The sequence below is a fragment of the Vipera ursinii genome, assembly GCF_947247035.1.
Source record: "Vipera ursinii genome assembly, chromosome: 3".
NCBI lineage: Eukaryota > Metazoa > Chordata > Lepidosauria > Squamata > Viperidae > Vipera > Vipera ursinii.
The window spans coordinates 161,995,823-162,023,215 of record NC_139516.1 but is presented as its reverse complement, the minus strand read 5'-3'; the positions used below and the strand labels follow the sequence as shown (position 1 = coordinate 162,023,215).

Sequence of the window (27,393 nt, the reverse complement as noted above, 5' to 3'; positions counted from 1 at the left end):
GCTTCTGTCCGTTTCGCAACCTGGAACGGCTGAAGGGCCAACCGCGGGGCCAACGCGCCGCTCCAACAACGGCAACTGCGTCTTCCGAAATACGCTGAAGTGCAGCTATTTTGCAAGCGTTGGATTGGGGTGTTGAGGAAAGCGGCGAAAGAAAGCGAGGAGGAGCCGGAGCCGAGGTTACGCTCATGTGACCGCTGGCGGCACAGGGCTTCTTGGGGGCTGCTGAGAAGTATAGCTGCAACTCGCCGCCGCTTTGCCCGTGTTTTTGACGGGGTAGCAAGCGAGAGAGACTGGAGGATTCATTCGCTCCTCTCAAAGGATGCGAAGCCGCTACGCCCCGAACAGATGATGGCGATACGAGAGCTAAAAGTCTGCCTGCTTGGAGTGAGTAGCGACCGAAAGAAAGAAAAAAATACGAGGGGGTGGTGGGGGCGGGGAGGGGGATCTTGCAAGGAGACGCTGAATTCTGGGTAGCGCGTGAAGATTGGAAACAAAACAGCGTCCCGCACAAACGACCGACAGAGAGCGCGGGCCGAGCGCCGGGAGGGACGGGCGCTCGTAAAGCGGCTTGGCAAGGCTGCGACTTACGGAACAGCTTTCTTTGTCTTCCTTTTGGCCCGTTCTAGTTGGGATACGGGTCTTCAATCTTGGCCCTTTTATGACTTGTGGACTTCAACTCCCAGAATTCCTCAGCCAGCTTTGCTGGCTGAGGAATTCTGGGAGTTGAAGTCCACAAGTCATAAAAGGGCCAAGTTTGAAGACCCCTGGGATACGCGGACTTGCTTTCCGCTCACTTTACTTTTTCCGATTTGCTTTCTGGGGATTTTTGGCAGCTCAGGCAGTTAGACTAAATAAGGATTAAGCAGGCATATTTTCCTCCTCCTTGTCCGAGATTGGTTCCAGTTGCATTCCACTTTGTCTGTTGTCCCTTTTTTACCTGATGGGAAAGGTTTATAGCTATTCTCCGGGGAGACATGTTTTGATTCCCGTAGAACCCCCCCATTGAATCTCCTTAACGATGGGAGTGCACATGCAACGCTGAATGCTGCTTTATATCAAATTAAATAAAAAAAATCACAGAAACCGTAATTCATGTGGCAAGCTGATCTAGTAGCTTTCCCGTTAACCTTTTTAATAAAAAAATGCGAAGAGAGTGTTTTAATTTTGGCATGGAGTAATTTTTCTTGCAGTTCTTTTAACCAGTTATTAAGAGTAGGGCAACTACACTCCCACACCTGCATTAATGATCAGATTCAAAGATAGTTGTAATTTTTGTAGTGATGGTTAGCATGTTGTTCTCTTGTTGGGAAAAGTCCCTTGAGAAGTATTTATTTCAACTGTTAAACTATACAAACCTCGTTCTCCACTCTCTTCCACAAGTTAAGTGTGTGGTGTTTTGTCCTAAATATGGTATTTTTGTGGTTTGTATTTAGCAGATAACATTTTTAGCTAAGAGAAGAAAGAGATTGCTACACACTTTTGGCTGTAAGTGGAAAGAAATTGCTTCAGTACAAAAAGCAGTTCACCATGAGATGCAACTCAGCAAAAATTGTTTTGCTTTGTGGCTAACCATATCCTCTTTTCAGAATAATTCTTTGCAGTGTTATGGTGAATTCCTCCTAGTTGATAATTTGCAAGCCCATATAGACTAGTTCCAGGGAAATCTTCCTTTCTTTTCCTCTATTTTGTACAGTCATGGTGATTTAATAGTTTAATTTTTACACTGCCTAGATTTAAGAAAGCTATTTATTATGAATAATCAGTTCACATTTACAGCAAAAAGGTGCCCCTAAATTTGCAGGGGCACTCATGATACTGTTTGCAATTCCTTAAAGTTTTCTTGGGATTGCATCCTGTTTTAAGAAGTTGCAGCAACTACTGTATAAATGCTTCTCTAGAGTACCCTCATTATATTTATACAGCCAGATGTTCTGTTCACACTGAAGTTAACTTAATCTCTGCTTTTGGATTCTCCTATTTCTGCTCCATTCCCACCTATGTCAGGAAAATAAATACCAATGGTTTTCTCTTTGATGGGCTTGTTTTTCAAATACAAAGAAATAGATTACATTTCCACTATTGAATCTGTGAAACAAAGAAATAAGGTCCAGTGGCCCAGCCTTTCATGACTGTCACTTCAAATCAATATAAAATTACTGTTGTAGACAGTGGGGATTAGATGAGATGGGTTGCCTACTAGAGCAACTCTAGCCTATTGATGTGGAGGCATTTATATTTATGTACTGTATTGAGATACCTGTTACATGTATGTATAAGGATTACCACTCATTTTTTGTAGGTATAGATTCATAGACTTGGAATTGGAATTTTGACTGTGGAGTCCTATTTCCCTCTGGGTAGGTGTCAAAATATAAACATCACAGCAGATGGCTTTCTTGCCTCTATTTGTGTACATTCAGGGAAGAAGAATCTTGCTATTTCTCTGGATAATTGGAGTCACTATTGCTCTGCATTTAATGTCAGGAATGGACTATCTGGAAGGATAGAAAATAGATCTTGGCTAATGTCTATGCAAAATTCATTATTACTATACTGCTCAAAAAAATGAACACAAGATAAGACATCCTACTGTTAAATACAGTACATTGTGTTGTTTAAGTGTTCCCTTTATATTTTTTTGAGCAGTATATATTCTATCTCAGGCTGTGAGAAGCAGGTAGAGCAGGGGTGTCAAACTGCCGGCCCATGGGCTGGATGCATCACATCAAAACTCTGCCCACCCCATTGTTGGCAATGGGAACAAAGTCACGATACATCATGACATGTCACGTGACATCGTGAGTTTGACACCCGTGTGATAGAGGAATTCTTTGGTGTATTATAACTAAAGAATCTGTTAAAGAAGTTGCTTGATCAAAGAACATGAGACAAGGTTTGCCTGTCAAAATTTGTTCTAGATAAATCAGCGTTGCGTTCTTGTAATCACTTTATTGTCTTCAAGATTCTTATAGGTAATATGCTTCGTGATCTGGAAGCTTCCTAGATATTGATATTAATCTGTTTATTGCTTTTCTTTTACTAGATTTTGGGTATAATGGCATTGTACACAATTGATACAACAGAATGTGTGACAATAGTTGTAGAGAAAAAGAAACAGCACTTCCCCTCTTTAATCAACACTGTTCTTTCTAATATATTCAAATATGCATTTACTTGGCATGGTGATCTGCCTCATTTCTCCAGACTAATGGAAGGAAAATCTGTAGTTAGCTTTATTAACTTGTGATGAATTTTCATTCCACATAACTTCTTTTTCCCCCTATTGATTATTTAAACCAGATGCCTAAGAGAATTTGGAGGAAAACAGCTCCCCATAATTCCTCATGCATTTTATTTAAATACTGAGATGTATAGATATTAAGGGGGCCGCGGTGGCTCAGTGGGTTAGGACGCTGAGCTTGTTGATCAGAAGGTCAGCAGTTTGGCGGGTTGAATACCGCGTAAGTGAGCACCTGTTACTCGTCCCAGCTTCTGCCTACCTAGCAGTTCGAAAGCACGTAAAAATGCAAGTAGAAAAATAGGGACCACTATGGTGGGAAGGTAACAGTGTTCCGTGCGCCTCTGGCGTCTAGTCATGCCGGCCACATGACCACGGAGACGTCCTCAGACAAGCGCTGGCTCTTCGGCTTTGAAACGGAGATGAGCACCGGCCCCTAGAGTTGGAAACGACTAGCACGCATGTGCGGGGGAACCTTTAACTTTACCTTTATAGATATTAAATAAAACAAAATGTTTGGAATTTAAAGGAAACAAAAATGTTCTGTAACTTTTTATACTTCTGTTGTCTTAGCAAAGTTTAAATTGAAAAACATATTTTATAAAAATACTAATGCAGTGCTGAACATTATTTTCTGAATGTAAATCCAACATTTTTTCTATAAAAAATGGGTTTCATAAAAATATAAGGATAGTTTGTTCAGTATTTTTATTTAGAAACAGCATATTTTGATCTTTCTTAAGCGAAATGAAATTCATTAAATTAATATTTACCTAGGTTTTACAGAACATATTACATATTAATTTGCATAGGGTTATCACTTTAGTATTTTGAAAGGCTAATATCTTAGAAAAAACACTAATAGTAAAGTTAGATTTAGAAGTATTTTCTAAGACTGAGAAACAACAGGATACCAAGCTTGTATAATTCTTCAGAATATAAACAATTTTTTTATTGGAGTAGTAGTTACTGGGTACACATTTTTTTAAAATTTAAATAAAATTTAGTCTAGGAAAACACTTTAATCATGGTATATTGATATTACTGTTCATGACTGTTACATCTTTCTAAGCTAGACCAAGTTCTTAGGAACTATTAGAACTGAGTTGTTGAGGACTCCTAATAATAAAGCAATAAAGTACATAATTTTACAGCTATGCTACATAAATAGAAGTTTTTACTGACCATACTATTTTTACTGCAAGTGTGATTATTTATTTATGAGAATTTATATGACCACTCATTCACTTTCAGTGACTCTGGTTTGGTTACAAAAAAACAAACCACAATATACTGTACAAATAGTGAAAACAATACGTCCCCACACCTTTTTTGGTCATAAGTTGACCATTTTTGCCAGGATCATAAAACATAACACAATAATTAAACAAATCCCATGTTTGTTAAGTGAATCCAGCATATCCAACGGGCATTGCAACTGATTATAAATGCAAGCTAGTTGTCTGGCGCAGTCACACGATCCACAGGGGTATTGCAGCACTCATGACTTCAAGAGCAGGTCATAAGTAGCTTTTTTTAAAGTCTGACAAAACTTTGAAGGGTTAAGCGAGAATTACTTATAAATCCAAGAAATCAGAAGTACATTAGTGGGAAGACATCCATCAGTTGCTTACTGTTTGAACAGTAATACGAGAGTACCTTAGTAAAAAAGGTTTACTGGCTTGTTTTTGATGTTCATGGTTCTAAAGAAAAACATTGAAAACACTTCAACGTCAAGCCATTTAATAAGTTAATTAGACATCAGAGGTTCAAGTGGAAATAGACTGGTTTGCAGAATGTTTATCAGAATATTGGGATCATGTCAGAGATGACTAGAACATTTTGTGCAGAAATTTTTTGGAGTTTGGCAGTTTTATGATACTTTTACTTTTATTGCCTATTGCTCAATATTGTTTCAAATATAATAATTTTCTCTACACAGAGCTTTTGTTTCTTTGAATGTACTGTTCACACTGCATAAAATAGTTTAAATATACTTTTCCTTGCATCAAATAATATAATCCAAATACTTTTGCAGACTGAAATTAATGCAATAGGAAGATATTTCAATTTAAAATACCCTGAAAATCTATCCTATAAAGCAGTGGTGGGGAACTATGATCCTTTTATGACTTGTGGACTTCAATTCCCAGGATTGGAATTCTGGGAGTTGAAGTCCACAAGTCATAAAGGGGCCATAGTTCCCCATCTCTGCAAAAGGAACTCTAATTTTAAGCTATTTTTCCTCTATCCCCAAGGATAACCTTCAGTAAAGATTTGCTACATCTTTTCAGTTTGAATTATATCTAAAATATTCATACTATGTTTAACTGGAAATTTTATATCCTTGATACCTATGTATAAGTAATTTCTTTTAGGATAAATATATTAACCATTTTACTTGTCATCAAATTCTGGAACAAGGCTAATTTTATCTAATGAAACAAATTGTTGACTACAGAAAGAAAAAAGTGAACTTGCAACACTTTAATGAACATACCTGAATTTTGATTTGTTAAACATTGTTTGTCCCGTGTAAATAAAATGTTGTCTACCCTACGTTTGAAAAGTGAAGAATAGCAACAGGAAAGGAACATGCAAAAGCATATATTAATCCATAGTACACAATATACCCCAGAGGTATGTTTCAATGTAACACCATTGACTTTAATTTTAAGGAATTGACTAGATTATTAGCAAAGGAATAAAATAGACTCTTGCCTCCTCCACACAGACATTTTGAATTTTACCCAGTCTATCTGCCAAACTTTCTAAAGATTTTCCTAGAGTCAGACAAATACATCTACAGTACTTCCAATTAATACACGAATGGAGCATGCAGGATGCATTGGTATGGACCCCAAAGATCTTAAAATAAATTATGTACAAATCATTTCAACAGCTTATAAGATATCAGTGGAATATGTTGAATTTGATAATATTTTGCCAGAATTACTATTTAGAATTTGTTAAATTTGTTGTCTGTTTGCACATGTGTGTACCTTTGAATCAATCTTGATTCCTGGCAACTGCCTGGACTAGCCCCTCCAGTTTTCTTGGAAATATTTTTTGGAAGTGATTTGCCATTACTATCTTCCTAGAGCTGAGAGAGATTGACTGGCCCAAGGTAACCCAATTGGTTTTCTGCCTAAGGCAAGACCAAAACTCATGGTTTGCTAGTTTCTAACATGCCTTAACCACCACATCAAATTGGCTCTCTTAAATTGGTCTTAAATATATTTGAAAATACAACTATGTTAGCCTTGAAAAATAATCATCTCTGCAAAAGTCAGTATCCTAACATGGTCAATGTTGGCAGAGAAGGTATGTGTTTAGAATTAATGGGAAGAACAATAATACCAACGGGAATTTTGTGATAGAACAGAATTTGTTGGCTACCTATACCCAGGCAAGGCTTTCAAATGATGTTTCTTTTTTGTTTGTTTCTTATACCTTCTCTCGTCTCTGTCAAATACTAGTCTGATGTATTATTTCCTGAGACTGAAAGTTGTGCTTCTCTGACTTTCCCCATCACACACCTATTTTGGGCCTAATTGTGAAAATTTCAGCTACTGCTTCGGGAGATCCCCTATTACTGGATGAGCGAATGGTGCAACATTTCCATATTCTGATATCCTTCAGCCATTTACTTACAAAGCCTCTTAAGTAAATATACCCTAAACCTAAGGGTTTCTTCATTTAAAGCAGATGAGCATTCAGGACAGTCTTGGGCTGATTCTTCCTTTCTTAAATTTTAGGATACTGGAGTTGGCAAATCAAGTATAGTTTGTCGATTTGTTCAGGATCATTTTGACCACAATATTAGCCCTACTATTGGGTAAGTACCATGTACAATTAAGCTAAATAAACACTAATGAATCCTTCGTAATTTAAAGTATTCAAAACTGAAGATAAAAATATCTGATATTGGAAAAATCATAAAGCTATAGTTACTTGTGCTTGTCAGGGTTAGGTCAGTTCCTTCCCATCCAGATCTCAACAGCTCCCAGATTCTGTGAAGACCTCAACAGCAACACCTGGTCAACCAGGTGTTGAAATATGCAGCTGAGTATCATCAACCTACTAAATGATGTCTGCCTAATGATGCTTTAGTTACCACTTCAGTGTTAAACAGGAGGGATAAGAACTGTGAGTCTTAGGCATCCACAAACTAGAAGCATTTGACTTGACCTCTGCCCCAATTACAATTAGTATTCCATTTATACTTTTATATAATTAATTGAAAAAGTGGGAAATAATTATCCAGATGATGATAATGATTTATGCAGGAAGTCTTAAACACTGCCATGCAGGGAAAAAATGAATCTGGCTTTTTCTTGTTGTTATTTAGAATTAAATATACCGGTAGCTTAGAATAAAGATTACTGTTTTACTTAATCTCTGCTTATATCTACTTGAATGTTACTGAAAATCAAATTATAATATTTAGGATGGATCAGTTGAAATTTCCTAGGCATGTATTTGCTTCACTTGAAAGAACAATTTCATTTTGTAATTCATCACATTTTAACAAGATAGGATAGTGTGGTTTAAATGGCTATCATCTTCATTAATTCTTCTAGCATCTCAAATTTTACAAATGTGAATTCTTTCTAGAAAACAATAACTTATTTTCCTATTTAAAAATAGCGCTATACACATATATGCATCATTATATTTAACCTTTAGGTTGCTTGAAATACCTGTAAAATGTTTGCTATTTCTCAAAATATTAAGGAGAAATGCTTTGTTTTCTTGTGAAGATTAGATTCCTAAAAATGTTGTTTTCTTAAATACATGCACAGTAATTTAATGTAAACTCTGCTTATTTTTAAACAATGTGCAATTCTTCTTGCAAATTTTAGAGCTTCTTTTATGACTAAAACAGTTCCTTGTGGGAATGAGCTTCATAAATTTCTGATCTGGGATACAGCAGGTCAGGAGAGGGTGAGTATGAATCTTTTATCTAAAGACAATTGCATGCCATATTCTGTATTGTTAATAAAGCAGGGGGAGCCAGCATCTGTAACGTAGATACTGAAGGTAAGAAGGCATGGTATGTTTATATTGTTTTAAACATCACAGTAATATAAATTATTCAGTTACAAAAATGAATTTACCACTGGCATGGCTTATGCAATAAACAATTTGGGGTTTTTTCTCCATTCCCAATAGGTTTCCTTAATACACATTAATGGGTCTTCCATTTCAAAAGTGGGTAATTGATCAAGTTCCATCTTAGCCACCTAAAGACATTAAGTACAGTATGATTTCTTGCATACATATTCAAAATTTCTTCAGTCTGCCTTTCCAAATTACTACCATTGGATTTTTAAAATTTGTCTTCTTCCATGGAGGACTACTATTGTCCTACCCTGTTTAAAATCTTTAAAAGCATCCCAATCTTCATATTTGTTGAATCTGCTGAGCAAACTGGATCATCAACAATGCATTAAAATCTTGAACTGCAACATTATGAGGAATTTTGTCTATGGAGATTCTCAGTCATCCAGTCGTGGTTGTCCTAGAGATGCTTTTTCAGGAGGCAACTGGACTTTCTTGTTTTTTCTTTGAAGACATTTTGCTTCTCATCCAAGAAGCTTCTTTAGCTCTGACTGGATAGTGGGGAATGGAAGGATTTATATTCCTTGCAGATAGCTGGTCATTTGCCTTCTTTTAGAGAGCCGTTAAAGAGTCAGTTTGAGATGTTGACAACACAGATTCATCCCCAACAGCCTGTGCCTGTCTTCAGCACTGAAGGAACACAGAGCAGAAAACATCCTGCAGCCAAGAAGGCTCCACACACATTTGCACTACTCAGGTGACCCCGAGGACACCTATAAACCTCCAAATGGTCTCAGTGACACTCTAAAAGAATGCAAATGACCAGCTGTCCACAAGGAATATAAATCCTTCCATTCCCCACCGTCCAGTCAGACCTGAAGAAGCTTTTTGGATGAGAAGTGAAAAGTCTTCAAAGAAAACACGAGAAAGTCCAGTTGCCTCCTGAAAAAGCACCTTTGGGACTATAAAGAATTTTGTGCATCATTTGCAACAGCTTGTTCCTGCTTGTCCCTGCCAAAACATATTCAAAATACTCTAGTGCTGTACCTTCGAAAGAAGAAATACTCTTCCCAACTAATTAGTTATTTCTACTAGTTTAAGTTGCCAGTTCTGTGTCTTGATGTGTGGCATAGAAGGATAAGACTAAATCCGCACTTCAAGATATTCCAGTTTACCCTGTTCCGACAGAAACGATTGCATAATAGAGATTAAACAAATGGAGCATTAAATCATCAATAGATTGACGCTTTCAGTATCAAAATAATATGCAGTCAATTCTAGTTCCAGGTTTCTGGAAAGGCAAAAATTCTGTACTACTAGAATCTTCTAATTTCTGCATTCTCAGGATTTTCTAGGCTTCAGCTAATGGCCCAATCTCTGAACTATTCCCATGTCTTTCTTTCACCCTATTGCGGACATGATGTTCTTATTTCCTGCAACTGGCTTCAAAGGAAAGGAGGTGAAGTAGTTATACCCGCAATACAAACTTGAATTTTCTTCTATATCTTTAAAATCCATTGTACATTCATCGATTTCAAAATTGGTTCAGTTCTTCTGCTGACTTTTGGTGGGCTGAAATGGAATCTGATGATTGACCTCTTGCAGTCAGCCAGCCATCTATCTCATTATGGTGTGAAGGGGGCAGCTTGCATTGTATTAGCCTTTTTATTTGCTACATCATGCTATTGATTCAAATCCATTTTTTCCTGTTAACAAAACTACTGTTCAGCTTATCACTTGGCTTGACCATATTGTCTGAAAGTTTTGAAAGTTACTTAAGAGAGGAATTATATCACTACTAATTTAACAATGCTAATTAGTTTATATGTATATGTATAAATTGTTACGGTATGATCAAGTAGGTATATTGCTCTGTAAATTAATATCATGGTTGGGATAATTTTTCCCCCTTGCTAATATAGTTTTATTTAATAATGGCAAGTAAAGTCCTTATTTCACTTAATGACATCTAGTTCGCTAAGCCATCCATTACAGTTTGAGCCACAACCGAACTAAGTCAAACTTCCCTTGAATTCCAATGACACTTACCTAACTCCAAGCAGGTGCTAATTATTATTGAGAACATTCCTGTGCATAGGCATGAGTAGTGATCCATCAGTTTAATTGGAACTTCACATGTGGGCCTGATTGTTCATGCCTGACTGTTTGTATGTGTGAAAGAGAGAGAGAGAGAGAGAGAGAGAGAGAGAGAGAGAGAGAGAGAGAGAGAGAGAGAGAGAGAGAATGAGAATGGCGAGATGTTTTTCTCTGACCTTCTCTTGAATTCTTGATTATTTAGCAAGCTCTCTATAGCAGGGGTGTTAAGCTGCCGACCCATGGGCCAGATGCGTCATGCTGAAACTGCGCTCACTCCAGCTCTGGCAATGTGGAAAAAGTTGCTATATGTCGCGACACGTCACGTGACATTGCGACTTTGACACCCCTGCTCTATAGCTTGAAAAATAATCTGTGCTTCCTTCAGTTACAGAAAATTAGAAATGTGGTTCTGGCAAGTCTAGCAAGAATTACACTCTCCCTAGAACAGCTGCTCTTAAAATGATGATGGGTCTCAAATTAGGGCTAGAAGATACTGGATGTAATCCTTGGATGTGGCAGGAACAGGTAATCTTAAAACTACTGGATTGAGGGATGCACATTCAGGTGCAGCTATTCTTTATCTCTTTCACTCCTTTTCTGTCTGTTTGTTTGAGTACACATCATTCTCTCTTCATCTTGAAAGATTTGTTTGAAGGAAGGGAAAGTACCTTTTTCCCAGGGTAGATAATGGGCCAAGATAGCTGTAGGCATATCTAGATCCAGCAATGTGATGCTACTATTTTAGGAGGAGTATTGACTATCAATGTTACCATTTTTAAAAAGCTGAATGGACAGGCTTTAAATACCTTCAGGACTTTCTACTCTGGGCTGGATCTATCTATTCTGCAAAAACTGGAAGAAAAACTTGTTAAGATCCCATCACTTAAGGAGTGGCACCTATAGGAATCTTCATGTCAGGTCTTCTCAGTGGTAGACCTGTTCTGTGGAACACTTTGTCCCTGATGTTCAGACTTGTTAACCTCCTTATGGAGCTTCAGAAGAGTCTTGAAAATCACAGTTCAGGAAAGCATGTGGGGTTAATGAGGATTGACCTACCTCATTGCATAGGAGAAAGTATTCTGGGTACTATGATTTTATTTTAATGCTTTTTGTTACTTGATATCAATCACTTACAGATATCAATCCCTTACGGCTGTAAATATGGGAGGAAGATTAGAGAGAGATATGAATGTAACACTGCTGTATCTTTCTGATTTACATAAGTGCAAGATATAACTTTCTGACTTTTTTTGTTTCATAGTTTCATTCACTGGCACCTATGTACTATCGTGGATCAGCTGCAGCTGTTATAGTTTATGACATAACTAAGCAGGTGAGCTTAATGTTGTCCCATTATTGACATTTATTCAAAAATCCAACTTAATAATTGCTCAGTGAGTTTTTCTGTCAGCATCCTACTGTGTTGGCTTAGAGAGCAATCCAGCATAAAAGTTAATAAGTCCTATTTTCATAAGATTTTTAGATCGTATTAAATCAAGATAATTAGAAGATACATTATTTTCTTTTAATCTTTTAAACTGGAGTAGGCAATCTTTTGAGATTGAGCGGTTTTAAAGATGACACTAAGTGTACTTTGGGATGCTTCTTTTTACATTATTTCTGCTGGATTTCAGCAGACACATTATTAAATGCTCCAAGGGCTGTAAACAGATGTTTTTGTCCATCACTTACATAAATGCAGTGTGAACTTTGCTTTTGTCGCTTCATAAAATAATCAAATTCATTTCAGGCAGGTTTAAAGTCCTGCTTCTCAATTTGGAATTTCACTTTGCGAAATTTGATCTTTGTGAGTTCCTCTATCACTGAAAATCAACAAATGCCCATAACTACAAAAAATATATATTGCTTGGCGGACTTGTATGAAATGTACAATATAGTTCCTTTTTTGTTTCTCATGGGTTGAGTAGAAAACAGTAAGGTTTTCTGTCTAACTTTCAAATTTCCCCCAGATGTCAATATGTAATTGATTATTTTTGTTGTTGTTGAGCTTCCCCATATTCATGCTTCTTACATGTTTCCATTGTTATTCTGTCTTTGCACCTTTGCCTTTCCTTTTTCTGCATTGAAACATCAACAATTGGAAGGCTTTAATCTAACTTTGTCATACACATACTCTGAAAAATTCTCAAGTTTTCTTCAGTAGCATGTTGAGTGCCAACTACCCTGAGGGGCCTATAATCCAGCACAACATTGACAATCTTTATTTTTGTGACTTTCTTAGTAAAGTATGAGTGGTTGTCTTCTCTCAGATAATATGAAATTATGCCTTTGCCATTGTCATCAAAGTGATCATATGCCTGCATCACCTTCCTATTATATTAATACAGCCCAATATGGGCACCTGCTTACCTTAGCAAAACAACTTGGGTGATCTTTGTGCTTTCGAAGCCCCAGATAGTAGTACCCTTTGGGTATATACTAATGGTCTGCTTCATTCAATGTCGAAAGAACACATATCAAACACGCAACAGGGCCACGTTGAGGTACCATAGCATAGTTGCAGTACACACATTTTGCACTGGGTGGATGTAGAAATGAGAAAATAATTCCAAGAATTAATTTTCTTTAAAAAAATTCTGGGTCTCCCTCAAGGCACTTTTGCTACTCATTTAAGAATAGACAAAGAGATGGATTTAACTAGAATAAATTAACAAAATCTTATTTATATGACTGGAAAAGAAACAAATTCAAAAATACACTGAGGCATATATTTCTTCTCTTGCTAACCACAGGAAAAAAATCCTGTATGATAACTGACATAGCTAGTTTGGTGCAATATATGAAATGTTTAAATGTTATTATCATTTTAGAAAAAGCAGATTAATTTTACAGTACTTATCCACTCTCCTCTGTGCTCTATTAAAGCATGACATTTGTTAACATATTTAACTTCATTGCGGTCATTAACCAGTGCAGTAATTTAACTGTACAAGCCATGTTTTTTGCATATTTCAAAGGTAAGCTTCATAGAAGAGTTGCTATCTGCCTGCAGTTAAAGATAGTAAATATTACAAACCACTTTATGAGATTTATGACACAAGAAATGCTGGGCTTGGAAATAGATACATTTGCAGGTTCTAAAACTGAATGCATTAAAAGATTTGCTGATGGATGTGATTTGTTATATTGGCTATCATGGCCATTTTTGCTTTATTGTATTGTAAACTTAGAGGACCAGACAATCCACATTTTTGAATACTGTTAGACTAAGTCTTAATGTAGTTATAAAGTTTAATGTCACAATGTTTATTATAAATACTAAACTATATTTGCATTTTTTGTTATTCATTCTGTACTGTATTTTAAACTTCATTATTATTCTTTGATAAAGTGTGTTATAATCTGGTATTGCAACTAAAAATCATTTTTGATTTTGATAAATAGCAATAACAAATTAGATTGCCTACTTTAAAATATGATGTTAGCCTTATTGTATTTTAAGTCTTTCTCAGTCTGCTGTGTAAGCTAAGAATATGTGTGTATATATACATATGTATGTATATAAATATATATGTATATACATATGTTAAATATTTGTTAAGCATTCAGAATACACTTGCTTGGCCCCAGACACGGGACAAAACTTATTTCCTGTTTCAGACCTAGCCCAAGGCCATCTACAGGCAGTAGCCACAGCAGTGGCAGCTCATATTTGTGTAAAAATTTTTTTGGCTTGCTAACAAAGAATATATGTATATACATATATGTATATAAATGTATGTATATGTGTATGTTTGTGTATATATATAATACACACACTTATCATTAGCATTTCTTTTTATTTATATCCCATACTTTGCTACCTTTCGCAAAATACTGAAAAATTGAATATGTATTTTTGATTCCCAGAACATTTTTGTGTAAGTTTTGTCTAATTAAAAGCTGGATTATATAGCTAAGTATATTGCCCCAGAGGTTCCTTTTGAAGGTGTTAATTATTACTTACTATGAACAAGCCTTTCATTAATAAGCATGTTCCAAAAACATGAGTGCTTTCTTTATTTCTTGCATACATATATAATTTTCTGATTATATTGAGGGAGGAAGCATGTGATGCATAGATTTTACTATGAACAAATACTGTTATGAGCACGGGGTATCTGTACAACATTTGTTGGCTTGTTGGGCATGTTGCAAACATATCTCATTTTGCTTGGCATTCTAGATTGTTTGTACCATTATGGGTTTTATACATTGTTTTCAAATATTTTCAATATTTCAAAAGTTCCTTTTGACTTATGTATTTAATTTAGGATTCATTTCATACACTGAAGAAGTGGGTAAAAGAATTAAAAGAACATGGTCCTGAAAACATTGTAATGGCTATTGCTGGAAACAAGTGTGACCTTTCTGATATTAGGTATATATTCTGATATATTTACTTTTTGCAGTTTTCCATTGCTTTTTCTACAGTATGACAAATACATAAATACTGTTTTTATAAGATTTTTAAAATTAAAAAATTAAACCAATGCAAATAACAACAAATGGTATTTATTGAAATGTATTTAAGAAATAAACATGTCTACAGTTTCAAAATAATAGTAGTATACTACTGAAATTTAAACATTTTTTTATACTGTCTACTTTTGTCTACTTTTTGTCCAAATTATTTTATTTATTCGCAACTCAATCCTCAAAACTGGCATGCCTTTAAAAAAATATTTGAGCATGATCTCACTCTGGTGCCCTGCCTTCCTTTATACCAATGTTTTTCAAACTTGGTGACTTTAAGATTTGTGGTGTTTAAACTGCTAGAACTCCCCAACCAGCATGCTAGCTTGGAAATATTGAGAGTTGAAGTCCATGCACCTTAAAGTTGCCAAATTTGAAAAACATAGCTCTATACTATTAGAATTCTGTCTTGCTGGATATTGTCATTTAGTCCTATTATGTTGCCCATGTACCGCATCCTTTCCTTCCATCCCTTTCACACTGTTAGGAAGGGCAACAGTTCAGTTTCTGTTATTTGTCTCCAATCCATGTTCACGGCCTTCATAGTTTTCCTCAGCATTGCTGCGTAGAAACAAACTTGAGCTTTTCCTCAATTTTTTCAACTACTACTCCAATAAAAACACAGATCTGCACCTCCACTACATGTAGCTTGAATTATCTTCTGGGAGAGGAACCAACGGGCTGAGGAATTTAGTAAATATCTGGTGGACAAAATTGCTCAGATTCAGGCTGGTCTGGACTCTGACTGGGCAGTATCTGACGAGAGGAAAACAATGAGTTTGGCCGAGAACATTTGGGAAGAGTTTGATCCTGTGACTCCCGATGAAATGGACAGGATCATGGGGAAATTAAGTGCCGCCACGTGTTTGTTGGACCCGTGTCCCTCCTGGCTGGTCTATGCCTCTCGGGAGGTTACATGAGTCTGGATCCTAGCAGTTATCAATGCCTCACTAAGTGAAGGGTACTTTCCTGCCGCCTTGAAAGAGGCAGTGGTAAGGCCCCTCCTTAAGAAACCTGCATTGGACCCAGCTATTTTAAATAACTTCCATCCTGTCTCCAACCTTCGCTTTCTTACAAAGGTCGTTGAGAGCGTGGTGGCATGGCAGCTCCCTTTGGTTCTGGAGGAAACTGAGTATCTGGATCCGTACCAATCGGGTTTCAGGCCCGGGTATAGCATGGAGATGGCATTGGTCGCGCTGGTGAATGATCTCTGGCGGGCCCGAGATAGGGGTTATTCCTCTTTCCTGGTCCTATTAGATCTCTCAGCGGCTTTTGATACCATCGACCACGGTATCTTGCTGCGTCGTCTTGAGGGGTTGGGAGTGGGAGGCACCGTTCTGCGGTGGTTCTCCTACGTCTCGGGCCGTTCGCAGATGGTGTTGGCAGGGGGACAGAGGTCAACCCCTAGGCCCCCTAGTTGGGTGCCTCAGGGGTCGGTACTCTCGCCTCTCCTGTTCAACATCTATATGAAGCCGCTGGGAGAGATCATCCGTGGCTTCGGGGTGAGGTATCATCAATATGCTGATGATACACAGCTTTTCATCTCCACCCCGAATCAACCCAGTGATGCCCTCGATGTGATGTCCCGTTGCCTGGAAGCGGTACAGATTTGGATGGGAAAGAACAGGCTCCGGCTCAACCCGGCCAAGACTGAGTGGCTTTACGTACCGGCATCTCGTTTAGTCCAAGAGGTTCCATCTTTGGTTATAGGAGGAGAGATGTTACCTCCCGTTGATAGAGCACGCAATCTAGGCGTCCTGGATTCACGACTCAGTTTTGAAGATCATATTGGAGTCGTGGCTAGGAGGGCATTTGCCCAGATTCGCCTGGTATGCCAGTTGCGCCCCTTTCTGGACCGAGATGCCCTACGCACAGTCACCCACGCACTCGTTACCTCCCGTATAGATTACTGCAATGCTCTCTACATGGGGCTGCCCTTAAAGACCACCCGGAGGCTTCAGCTGGTGCAGAGTGCGGCTGCACGGGTAGTGATGGGAGCACCCCGATACTCCCATATTACACCCCTCCTGCGTGAGCTGCATTGGTTACCGGTTGCCCTCCGGGTGAGATTTAAGGTGCTGGTACTTACCTTTAAAGCCCTACATGTGTGGATCCAGGTTTCAGGAATAATAAGCATTTCCATATTTGTAATACATTTTATTTCATTTATGCATTATTGCTCAAAATGACTATGAATTTCCCCTAATTTTATACTCACAGCAACAAACCTCTGTTGGAATAAGAGCAAGGGGCTAGCCCAGCGTTCCCAGCTGAGCTGTGTAGTAGAATGAGGGCTAAATGTTGGTCTCTCTGCTTCTAGTCCCACACCTTAATCACAATAACTGTATGAAGTCCTTTACTTCATAGTTGGTCAGGATTTGACTTACATCTTATCTTAGTCAATATGTTTAGAGGAACCTTTACAAATAATGAAAAGGAAGAAAAAGTGTTATAGCATATTCTCAGGCGTTTGCTTTATGAAATTAAGAGTTGCAGGCCATGATATTTGGTTACAAACTGTAATCAAATGGTAGGAACAAAACCCATATAGTTACAATTCCGTGTTGTTGTTTTTTATGGAACCACATGATTTCCTGCCATTAGATATTTAGGCACAGTGAAGCCCTTTGTGTATTCATAAGTCATTACGTTTTTATTGCTTTAAGTTCTTTAAAATTATATCTATTAATCTAAGCCTAAAACAATAATATTGAATTCTAAGCCTTTAAATAATTTTGATGTTTGGGCAAAGGATCCTTTTTCATGTTTTGGTTAGCTTGACTATATTTAGACTTGTAAAAAGAAAAGGAAGAGTAGGAAGATTTCTAACCAAACTTGAAAATGCAAAACCAGAAGCAGCAACTCTTATGAAACTACATACTATAAGCTATAAAATACTTCAGTGTTAACTTAATATAAACATTAATCTAGATCAATTTCAATTTAGTGTTAGGTCCATGTAGGGTAGATAGTTTCCTTCATTATCCTGGTTCTCATAATAATGGAAGAGGTTAAAGCATTTGAGAGATAAAAGTTCAGAAAATATTTTTAGTGGGAGAATATAAAAGGGAAATATTATTGTAGTTTATTTTGATGGTGGAGATGTTTAAAGTAGTATCAAAATGAGGGGCATACGAAGCTAATTTTTTTTTACAAAAACTACGTAATTATGCATCTATATAATATAGATGGAATGTTATTAGAGTTGAGACATCAGTAGTATGGCAAATAATGTTTTGCTCCAGATTCAGATAAATCAAGGTAAGTTATTATTTTATCAAGATTATTAATTTTAAATTTGTAAAAAACCAAAAAAGTTTTTTTTTAAAAAAAATATACAAGTCTTGTTGAATTGTACACATTTTTTCACTAGTTTGTTTACCGAACCAAGTACCAATTGCATTCTTGTAGAAAATACAAAGGAAATTGAAAAAATATGATCTATAGAATATCAGTGTGGTAGGTTGGACTTAAAAGAGCTCAATAAAAAAAAGAAAGTGTGAAACATAATCAAATATTAAACTTCCAATAGTTTATGATTTATATGAAAAATGGGGAATTCTTAATCTCTCAAAATGAAATATTAAATTTTATTTAAAGGGATATCAAGATTGATTTCATACATGGGTCATTCTAGAACAGCATTTGCTGGCTTTGAAAGGTTTCTGTAAGGAATGTTTTTACATAGTCCTGTTTGCAAAAATGCATTAGCATACAGCACATAAATTATCTGATTTCTTTAACACAACGATCTATAAAACACTGCATATGGAAAATATTTGTAAAAACTTTAAACCTGAATTGAGTTATTTCAAAACTGAGCAAAGAAAAATAGTTGAAAATAAAAGACTTTATTCAGTGATCAGTTAATTATGTATAAGTAGGTTTCAATTTCCTTTAAAATATTCATTAATTTATTAACTGAACTCTTATTGAGTTTTAATACATCCTAAAGAATGTATTGTTATTCTGATATAAGCCACTTATGTAACAAATGTGTAATAAATAGGCCCAATGTCTGTAAGTTACAGTCACAATTTCGTTAGAAAGAAAAGTAGACAAATCCTAGTGCTGGTAGAAAACACTCATGGATTTTGTGTTGTATTGCACTGTACAGATTTCAGGAGAACAAGAATTATGTTTCTCGTATGAGAAACAAGAAATGAGAATCTACTGTGCTCTAATTATGAAGAATAATATAGTTGAATCAAACATTCTGTTGCACAACTTAATTTAAACTTCTGAAACTTCATTTTAGGGAAGTTCCTATGAAAGATGCCAAAGAATATGCAGAATCTATAGGTGCAATTGTTGTTGAGACTAGTGCCAAAAATGCAATTAACATTGAAGAACTGTTTCAAGCAATCAGTAAGTAAACTTAGAACTTGTTTTTGCATATTTAAGCTTGTACAACTTAAAAGTTTTGTTATTTAGGTCACTGTTTTGCGGAAGCCCTAGTTTATTTCTCATGAAAGGACAACAATGAAAGAGATAATTGTTTCATAGAGCATCATATAGTTATTCTTCTAGATAGCTATTATTCAAACTAATTCACATCACACTAATTCAGAATGAATTATTTTTCTTATGTTATAAAATCAAGAATTAATATTTTTAAGATTTATAACATAAGGAAAATAATCTATATGATAAAAAAGTATATAGAATAAACCAGTCTTTGCTTGGTGATGTAGAACTGAAGGTCTGGAAAAAGATCTAAGAAATAACTAATCCTACTTCATTATATAGGCAAGATTCATTGAGTCATAAATGACATACTTTGATTTCCTCTTAAGTCTTCATAAAGGATTTTTCAAATGTCACACTATTCTATTATGCCATTTAGTCTTCCAGATAAGAAAAACTGTTGCTGTTTTATATAGTCCAAATGCTTGACTAAATAAAAATACAAATATTACATTTTTATTCTTCTGCTGAGATGAGATAATTCAATATGTGTGATCAGCTTTATAGCAGTAATAATTAACGACACTGACATTGTGTGTCTGCCTACATTTTTTAAGTTGAAATATATGATCATATTTTACTATGCTAAATCATTTTCTATCTTTCATTTCCTTACAGGCTAGACTACATTTTGCAGAGACAAATTTGGCACTTCTTTCAATAGGCTTTGATAGACGATTCCTCAATATTCAATTAAAATTGTTTCCCAAGCAATAGTAATATAAAGAGATACAGTAATTTAATTATCCAGGAATAATTTTTTTCCAATGCTGGATATGTAGGATAAAAGGACACTCTTACTTATTGTTCCAATATTCTGAAGGAAGTTTTATGAACATTTAAGGTAAAAGTTCCATTAATTGGGCAGATCCAAGCAGTGCCATGACTGAGACATTAGGTCCCAGACAGGCAATGTAATCAAGGATCAGAGACCCTTCTTGATTTTTACACTATTATATGGTGCACATAATTTAATAATAAGCAAAAATCTAGTACATTTCCTGGGAACTAGGAGCAATGAAATCTATAAGGCATCTGAATTAGGTACATCTACCAAGAATTAGGTACCATCCATCAAAAGTGCTACAATAGTTTATAACAATTAGGCTACAAAATCAAAGGAAGAAACATAACTCAGAACACACATGATTGTGTGGATTGCCTGTCAAAAACACCTTAAAACAACTGTTACTTTTCCCAGGCTTTACAAGCCATTGTACCATTCTGTGTTTGCTTTAGGATGTTTTTGACCGGTTCTATAAATCACATTCCAAATTACATTTTTGTCTTTTGAGTCCTAGTGCTCTTATCACCATATAGCAGTGGATGAAAGTCATTATGAATCTCTGATGAAGTCATTTTTTATAGTCTAAGGAACTGGTAGTTACTTGAATAATAGAATATAATTACAACAGTAATAATAGAATATAATTAATATATAATCTATATAATCTATATAATAGAATATAATTACAACAGTTTATTAACAACAGTGAAAATTGACCTCCTATAGGAAATGCAGTCTGAGAAAAGATTGCACTCTTGCTGAATTCCCACAATTTAAACATGGTGTCCTCGGCTACAAACTGGAAAAGTACACTTTTCCTCCGTTTCTTGTTTCCATGTATTCCAGAAAAGATTTTAGACAACATTTAAAAAAAATCCTTAGAAAACCTTAGATTCCTTAAAAATCCTTAGATTTTGTGTGAATTTTTATCTTAAAATAATTCAGTCACAATAGCTAACTTGCATTTATATAATCAGATGGCCATTGTCTTATTTTAGAATAAATGTTGTCATTAGTTTAAAATATTCGGTATCTTTATTCTTTTGCAGTAGGGGACAGCCCATGTGAAATATTTCACATGCAGTAATTTTACAAAGTTATATGTTTTCTAATTTTGTGGAGCCTTATATTGCTTTTGGGATTCAATTTCAGTTTTCTAGATCTATATTATGTCATTTATAACAACATCAGAGTTTCCACCCATCCAGTCTGATCCGATAGACTGGGTATGCTGCAAATCCTGTCAGGCAGACTATTGATTGGTGGAAACAAGGAGATGGACTTTTTCTGCTTTAGCCCCTGCCTTATGGAATATTCTCCCCTCAGAGACTAGAGTGACCCCAAACTTGTTGGCTTTTCACAAAGCTTAAAAAACGTGGCTGTGTACTTTGGCCTGGGGCTCTGAATGTGTTAAGGCAGGGGTCGGCAACCTCGGCTCTTTTATGACTCGTGGACTTCAACTCCCAGAATTCCTGAGCCAGCTATGCTGGCTCAGGAATTCTGGGAGTTGAAGTCCACGAGTCATAAAAGAGCCGAGGTTGCCGACCCCTGTGTTAAGGGCTCTGTTACTTGGCTTTATTAATAGTTCATTAATCATCACAGTTGCTGTTTATACTTACTTATTTTGTGGATGTTTTTATTGTTCTACATTTTTAAAAATTGTTTTATAATTTTAGAATTGTAAGCTTCCCAGAGCCATTTTATTGAGTTGGGAGGCTATAGAAATTGAATGAATGAATGAATAAAATAATTTGAGAAGAAAGAAACTCTCAAAGGCTAAGTATAAAGTAAATAAAGGAGTAAAAGACCAGGAAAAATGTAGGCAAGGATATCATTTAAATGAAGACATGTGAAATTCTACAAAATTCCAGGTTTATATGGTAGAGATTTTCATTCTTTTAGTTTGTGAATGTACAATTCTTTGGTCTTTTCTGCAGTAACCATTGTTTTGTTGATTATTATCTTTCCTTGTAAAATATTTTAATGACTATTAGTAAAGACTATATAATATTCTATATTATTTTTATGAAGTACTGTAGATCCTATAAAAATCTTGAAGTTCTATATACTTGCAATACTTGTGGTGTGAAACTTATCAGAATTCTCAATCTGGGTTTTTTTTATGTGAATGTTAATCCTGTACTGTGTTCTGACATCAAAACCTAAATCTGCATCGCTGAAAAGTTCTGTTTTACTTTGTACGCTACAGGGTTTTTTTTCCTGAATTCAGACTTTCTAAAAGACTGTAAAAAAACATGACAAAAGAGCTTTTGAAGAAATAAGTAACTTCATATACCTTTCCTGCCTATTACCTTCTTTGCTAAATTATTTTGGGGAGGGGGCTAAAATAAAATGAGCTTTTAACAGTTATTGAAATATTTCCAATTAAAGTTTGGAGATTGGGTGGGTATCCTACCTATCTCTATTTAAGTTTGGACCTATTTACCACTACAAAGTAATAATTAAAACAATGAAGCTGGATTTGAAAATAAGAAAGAGAAAATAAAATTTATGTTGACCAGTTAAGCCATACATGTCAAACTTGCGACATCATGTGACGTCGCGCAATGTATCAGAGCCTTTTCGCCATTGCTGGCAATGAGGTGGGTGCGACTTCTGGAGGACATGACTGGCCCGCGGGCCGGCAGTTTGACACCCCTGAGTTAAGTAGTAAAACAAGCAATAGAGTAATCAAAATATGAGGGAATAGGTCCCAAAACAAGCAAAGCACCTGAGCTTAACTTCAGTCCATTTCCATTACCAGCTGGAAGTTAATTTTTTATTATAAAGATTTTAAAAGCAAAATAAAGTCTCTGAAAGTATCCTGTAATTGATTAGGGTCATAATGAAGAATATAGGATTCACCTTCCATATCATATAGGAAATCTGATATTGTAGCTAGAAAACCTTATTTTCAAGCATTGAGAGAACTGCAAGGTTTTAACCACTGTGTATGTTTTTTGTTTTGCTTTTAAACATTTCTAGGCCGGCAGATTCCACCTTTGGAAACTCATGAAAATGGCAACAGTGGAACAATCAAACTCAGGAAGCAGACTGCTCAGACAACACGAAGATGCTGTTAAATAAACCAGAACTGATTTGATGCACTTGAAAATAAAACAAGATCATTTATTTATTGAACCACAGACTTCAGAAAGCCAATGATATGGTCCACACTCTAAAAACAGTAGTATCACTATTCTTTGATGAGGGGATTAGTAAGAGAAAAATGTCTTTCCACTGAGTTCTGCAGAATTATGTAAACCATTTAGGCAGTAGACTGGTTGAAAGAATGACTCAGATTATTTGGAATAATCTGTTTAAACTGTTGACTAGTTTAAAGAAGCAATACCTATGTTTTTTACAAATCTTTTTTTGTATTTTGAGTATGTTTCTCATATATATTTTTACAGAATTATAATGCGTAGTACTTTAATCAAGTGAAGGAAGAACATTTTATTTTACTGGATTTGGCTTCTATGACCTTTTAGAATTATTTTTAAAGGTATAAATAGGTATATAAGTCTAATAAAGATAAAGATAAATGAGGTACTTCTGCATTGAATCATTGAAATGCAAACACTTTAAGTTAGACAGAAGCAGAGGCTTTGGATATACTAAATGCTGCAAAAGTTAAATGCTAGCAGACATTTCACCAAAAGCCAAAAAAGACCAGGATACACTTTCTATTGAATTCATTTAAATTTGAAATAATTTAATACCAGTCTGACAGTCTAAATACATCAGTTCTATAGTTGTATTTTTTCTTGTTTTTTAGTTTAATATAATGACCTTTAGTGCAGTTATCTGCATTTATATATTTGATCTGTCTATTTCTTACTTAGTAACAATACAGATGCAAGGTGGAGTCCAAGGAAGTTGAGAACAATACAGACAAGTTTTTTTTTAATCGGAGTCCTTTTTGTAATAAATTGAATATTACGCTGGTACCATACCAAGCTAATTAAAAAAACCAACCACCCATTGAAAGACCTCAGTACTATCAGTCCTCCCAGATAAACCAGACAAAGAAACACGACAAGATGCCATGACTCAATTTCCAGACTGAGAAACTTCATCAAAATATCGCTAACCAATTTGGGGAGGAAACCTGAGGTTGGTGCAGGAAGAGTCAGTGCATTTCAAATGACTTGTTCAGACTGAGGAAGCTGCTTGGATGAGCAGCAAAACATCTCAAACCAACAGGAAAATATCTCCAGTTGCCATGACTCAATTTCCAGATGACTAGATGAACTAATTCTACTTTATTGTAAGGCTACATTAATATAATCTTATAACTCTGAAAATACAGTGGTTCCTTGGTACTGATTGTTAAATGGTTTGGGGAGGTATGACCAGTACTAAAAATGACGAGTACCAAACAAACCATGTGACTTAGCCATGTGATCTTTTGTTTCAGCCAGGAAGGACTTCGTGTCTGTCCCTTTTCCTGTGTCAGTGACTTCCCAATATGGTCAGTTTCCTGTCCGCTTTCTGTAACTGATTCCTTCTTTCTTTTGCATTGACCTTCCCAGTATGGCTAACTTCCTGTCTGTTCTCCACATCCACCCACTTTAACAATCTCAGTGCATTGAGTACCAAACAGACAACGAGTACCAGGACAATATTTTTATGTCAAGATGTGTTGCGTACCAAATTCGACGAGTTTTGAAGCAGTCAACACTGAGGTACCACACTACAGACTTCTCGCCACCACTGTTAATTCCTTGATCCATTAAAGCAGGTCTTTAGTAAGTTTCTTGGTTAAGCACTGTGGGCTCCTGTCCTTCTTGTCTGATTGTTTCCTAAATAGTATATCTTCCCCAAGGTTATTCACACATTCCATTACAGTACTGATATATTTTATTTCATGCTTCCTTTATTGTAAATTGCATATATGTTGAAGTTGCTTCCGGTACATGTGCAGTAAACTAACAAAGATTCCATCATAAAAGTTTATAATAGTTAAAAGTGACAATTAGGAAATTCTACAGATGCATTTTTTCATGACCTTAAACTTATACAATTGAAGAAAATCTTTATGGTCTCTTTAAGAGTCAATCCTGACTTGATAGTACATAATTAATTCTGCATTTATGATACTGATTTACTGGGTAGAATCATAGAAGGATTATCAAGTCATTTAGTCTGACTACCTGCTTGAAGTAACATATTTATATTGCTTGGTATTACAGAATTGCATGTTTAAATGTTATTTTGTAGAAGTTGTGGAAGCACAAAATATTTCTATGTAAAAATGAGAGGGAACATTCAATTTTTTGCCACCTGTAGGATGCTCATGTTGAATAATATTTTCAACATACTGTTTTGGGGTGGCTACAGAAAAAAAGGTCATTGAAAACTCCTTTTGAATGAATAGAAGTACATTTCTATAAAGAAGCTTCAATATTCGTTTTTCTGTTAAACAGTACAGACCCGTTAGTTAAACCCCTGCTCTTTGACAGCAAGAACAGTCAAATTAGAATAGCTGCCTAATAATAGCCTAAAAGAAAATTGTGATTATCTTTTCCTGAGAATAATTAGTGAATAAATTTTGGGGGTTGAAATTTTCTGCCAAAATTCGTATCCAATTTTGCTATGGTAAGAAGATTGACATAAGAATAAAGAGAAAACAGTATAATTTTTAGTGGAAGAGTAAAGTGGAGAGTGAAGAAGTTCAGCTGAATATTTACTTTTATGTGCAGTGCATTGGCTTATAAGTAAAGAAAATATTTGAGAGTAAAGTTCATACATAAAAGTTAAAATGGAAAGAAAACAAAGCTTAGTATCAATATTTTACAATGGCAACTTCAGAAGTTGTGCAATTCAGTGAATAGATAACAAAAAAAAAATCACAAGGCGATATCATGTCTATTTATGTAGTAGTAAGCCCATACAATGCCATGTGGTATTTTCTTGAGTATATATTCATTCAATTGCAGCTTTGTTTTCTTTCCATTTTAACTGATGTATGAACTTGACTTGGAAGTTGGCAGGTTATATTAATTTGATTTCTAGTTTTGTGTTTAGTATTGTTGAACAAAACAAAGCCTGCTATAAAAATGTTGAGTGGGAAATGAACATGTTTCATATCCCTCTTAACCAGGAGAAAAATTTGCATCACAGAACAATCCTTAACTTCAGTTTACACCGGGATTTGCATAAAATGCTAGACCAAAATATGTTGTGGAAATGTGGTTTATTTATAACTGGAAATATGATACAAACTAAGGAAATGGGTTAAATTAGTAAATTATGTTTCAGCTAGTCGTGAGCGTTGTGTGAGCAAAACAAAATAAATAGACATGGGACCACAAACAAACTTTTTGCTACCAACAATTTCTGAGGGCACCCATTAGATTCAGAAGAAAGTTCTTGACAATGAATCTTCTGCACATATCAGAATTGGAGTAGTGTGTAGGGTGAATCCCTAGTATTCAGGTTCAATGCTTAGAATTGGCTTTATGGTGTTCCACTGAAACATTTTCTGTAAAATAATTCTCTAGAATCAATTCTTGCCTCCAAAACAATGAAGGTAGAGAAAATAAGATCCTTAAATATGTATCATGTAACATACTTTTTCAGATTCCAAAAGGACTCATAAAGGATCTTTTTGGAGTGAGAAGAATTGATAAAATGAAATAAAGTTGTACTTCCAGTAGGTTTGATTCCCACTTTCTCCATAAAGCAGCATACCTGCTTGTCTGCTAGATATTTGTTATTCTGTAGTATAACATGGCATGACAATTTATATCTTTCTTGAAATGGCAGAATTACATCACTCAAGCAAGAGAATCAAATTATTTTTTTCTGTTAAGTATTCACAGTCTATTTCTATTATCCAAGTTGACAATATTTAATTATAGTCTTTCATTATACAATATAGCCAACTGTAGTAATGTTTCAGTGCACGGAGCACTTTGCTTCTTATGTAGTTATATAATCTATCCAGTACACATTTTTTGGAATTGTTATATTAAATGTTGAATGGGCTGGACCCATTAATGTATGAAATGTTATAATCTATTAATATTGTTTGCTCGATCTATTTTGTTTGCTCTATATAATAATTGTACAATTGCCAACAAGATTTGAGCCTATAACAATGTTTTAATTTAATGTCTAAGAATACTAATAAATGTTTGTAATTTCTGTGATGTGGTCTTTCATAGGTAACAAAAATTAAGTGTAACTGAAAACAGTTCTTGCAAGATTCTTCATGGATAAAATAACCTATTTATTATAATAGATTAGACACCACTTG

General features: G+C 35.4%; 1 protein-coding gene across 1 annotated transcript; it reads left to right on the top strand.

The window, feature by feature from the left end:
- Positions 1-139: 139 nt before the first annotated feature.
- On the top strand, positions 140-27,222 carry RAB31 (RAB31, member RAS oncogene family). The gene is made up of 7 exons (XM_083358609.1): positions 140-384; positions 6,997-7,076; positions 8,104-8,185; positions 11,661-11,732; positions 14,674-14,780; positions 19,134-19,243; positions 23,115-27,222. The coding sequence occupies exons 1-7, from the start codon at positions 346-348 to the stop codon at positions 23,210-23,212; spliced, it is 588 nt and encodes a 195-aa protein (XP_083214735.1). The 5' UTR covers positions 140-345; the 3' UTR covers positions 23,213-27,222.
- The last annotated feature ends 171 nt before the right edge of the window (positions 27,223-27,393 follow it).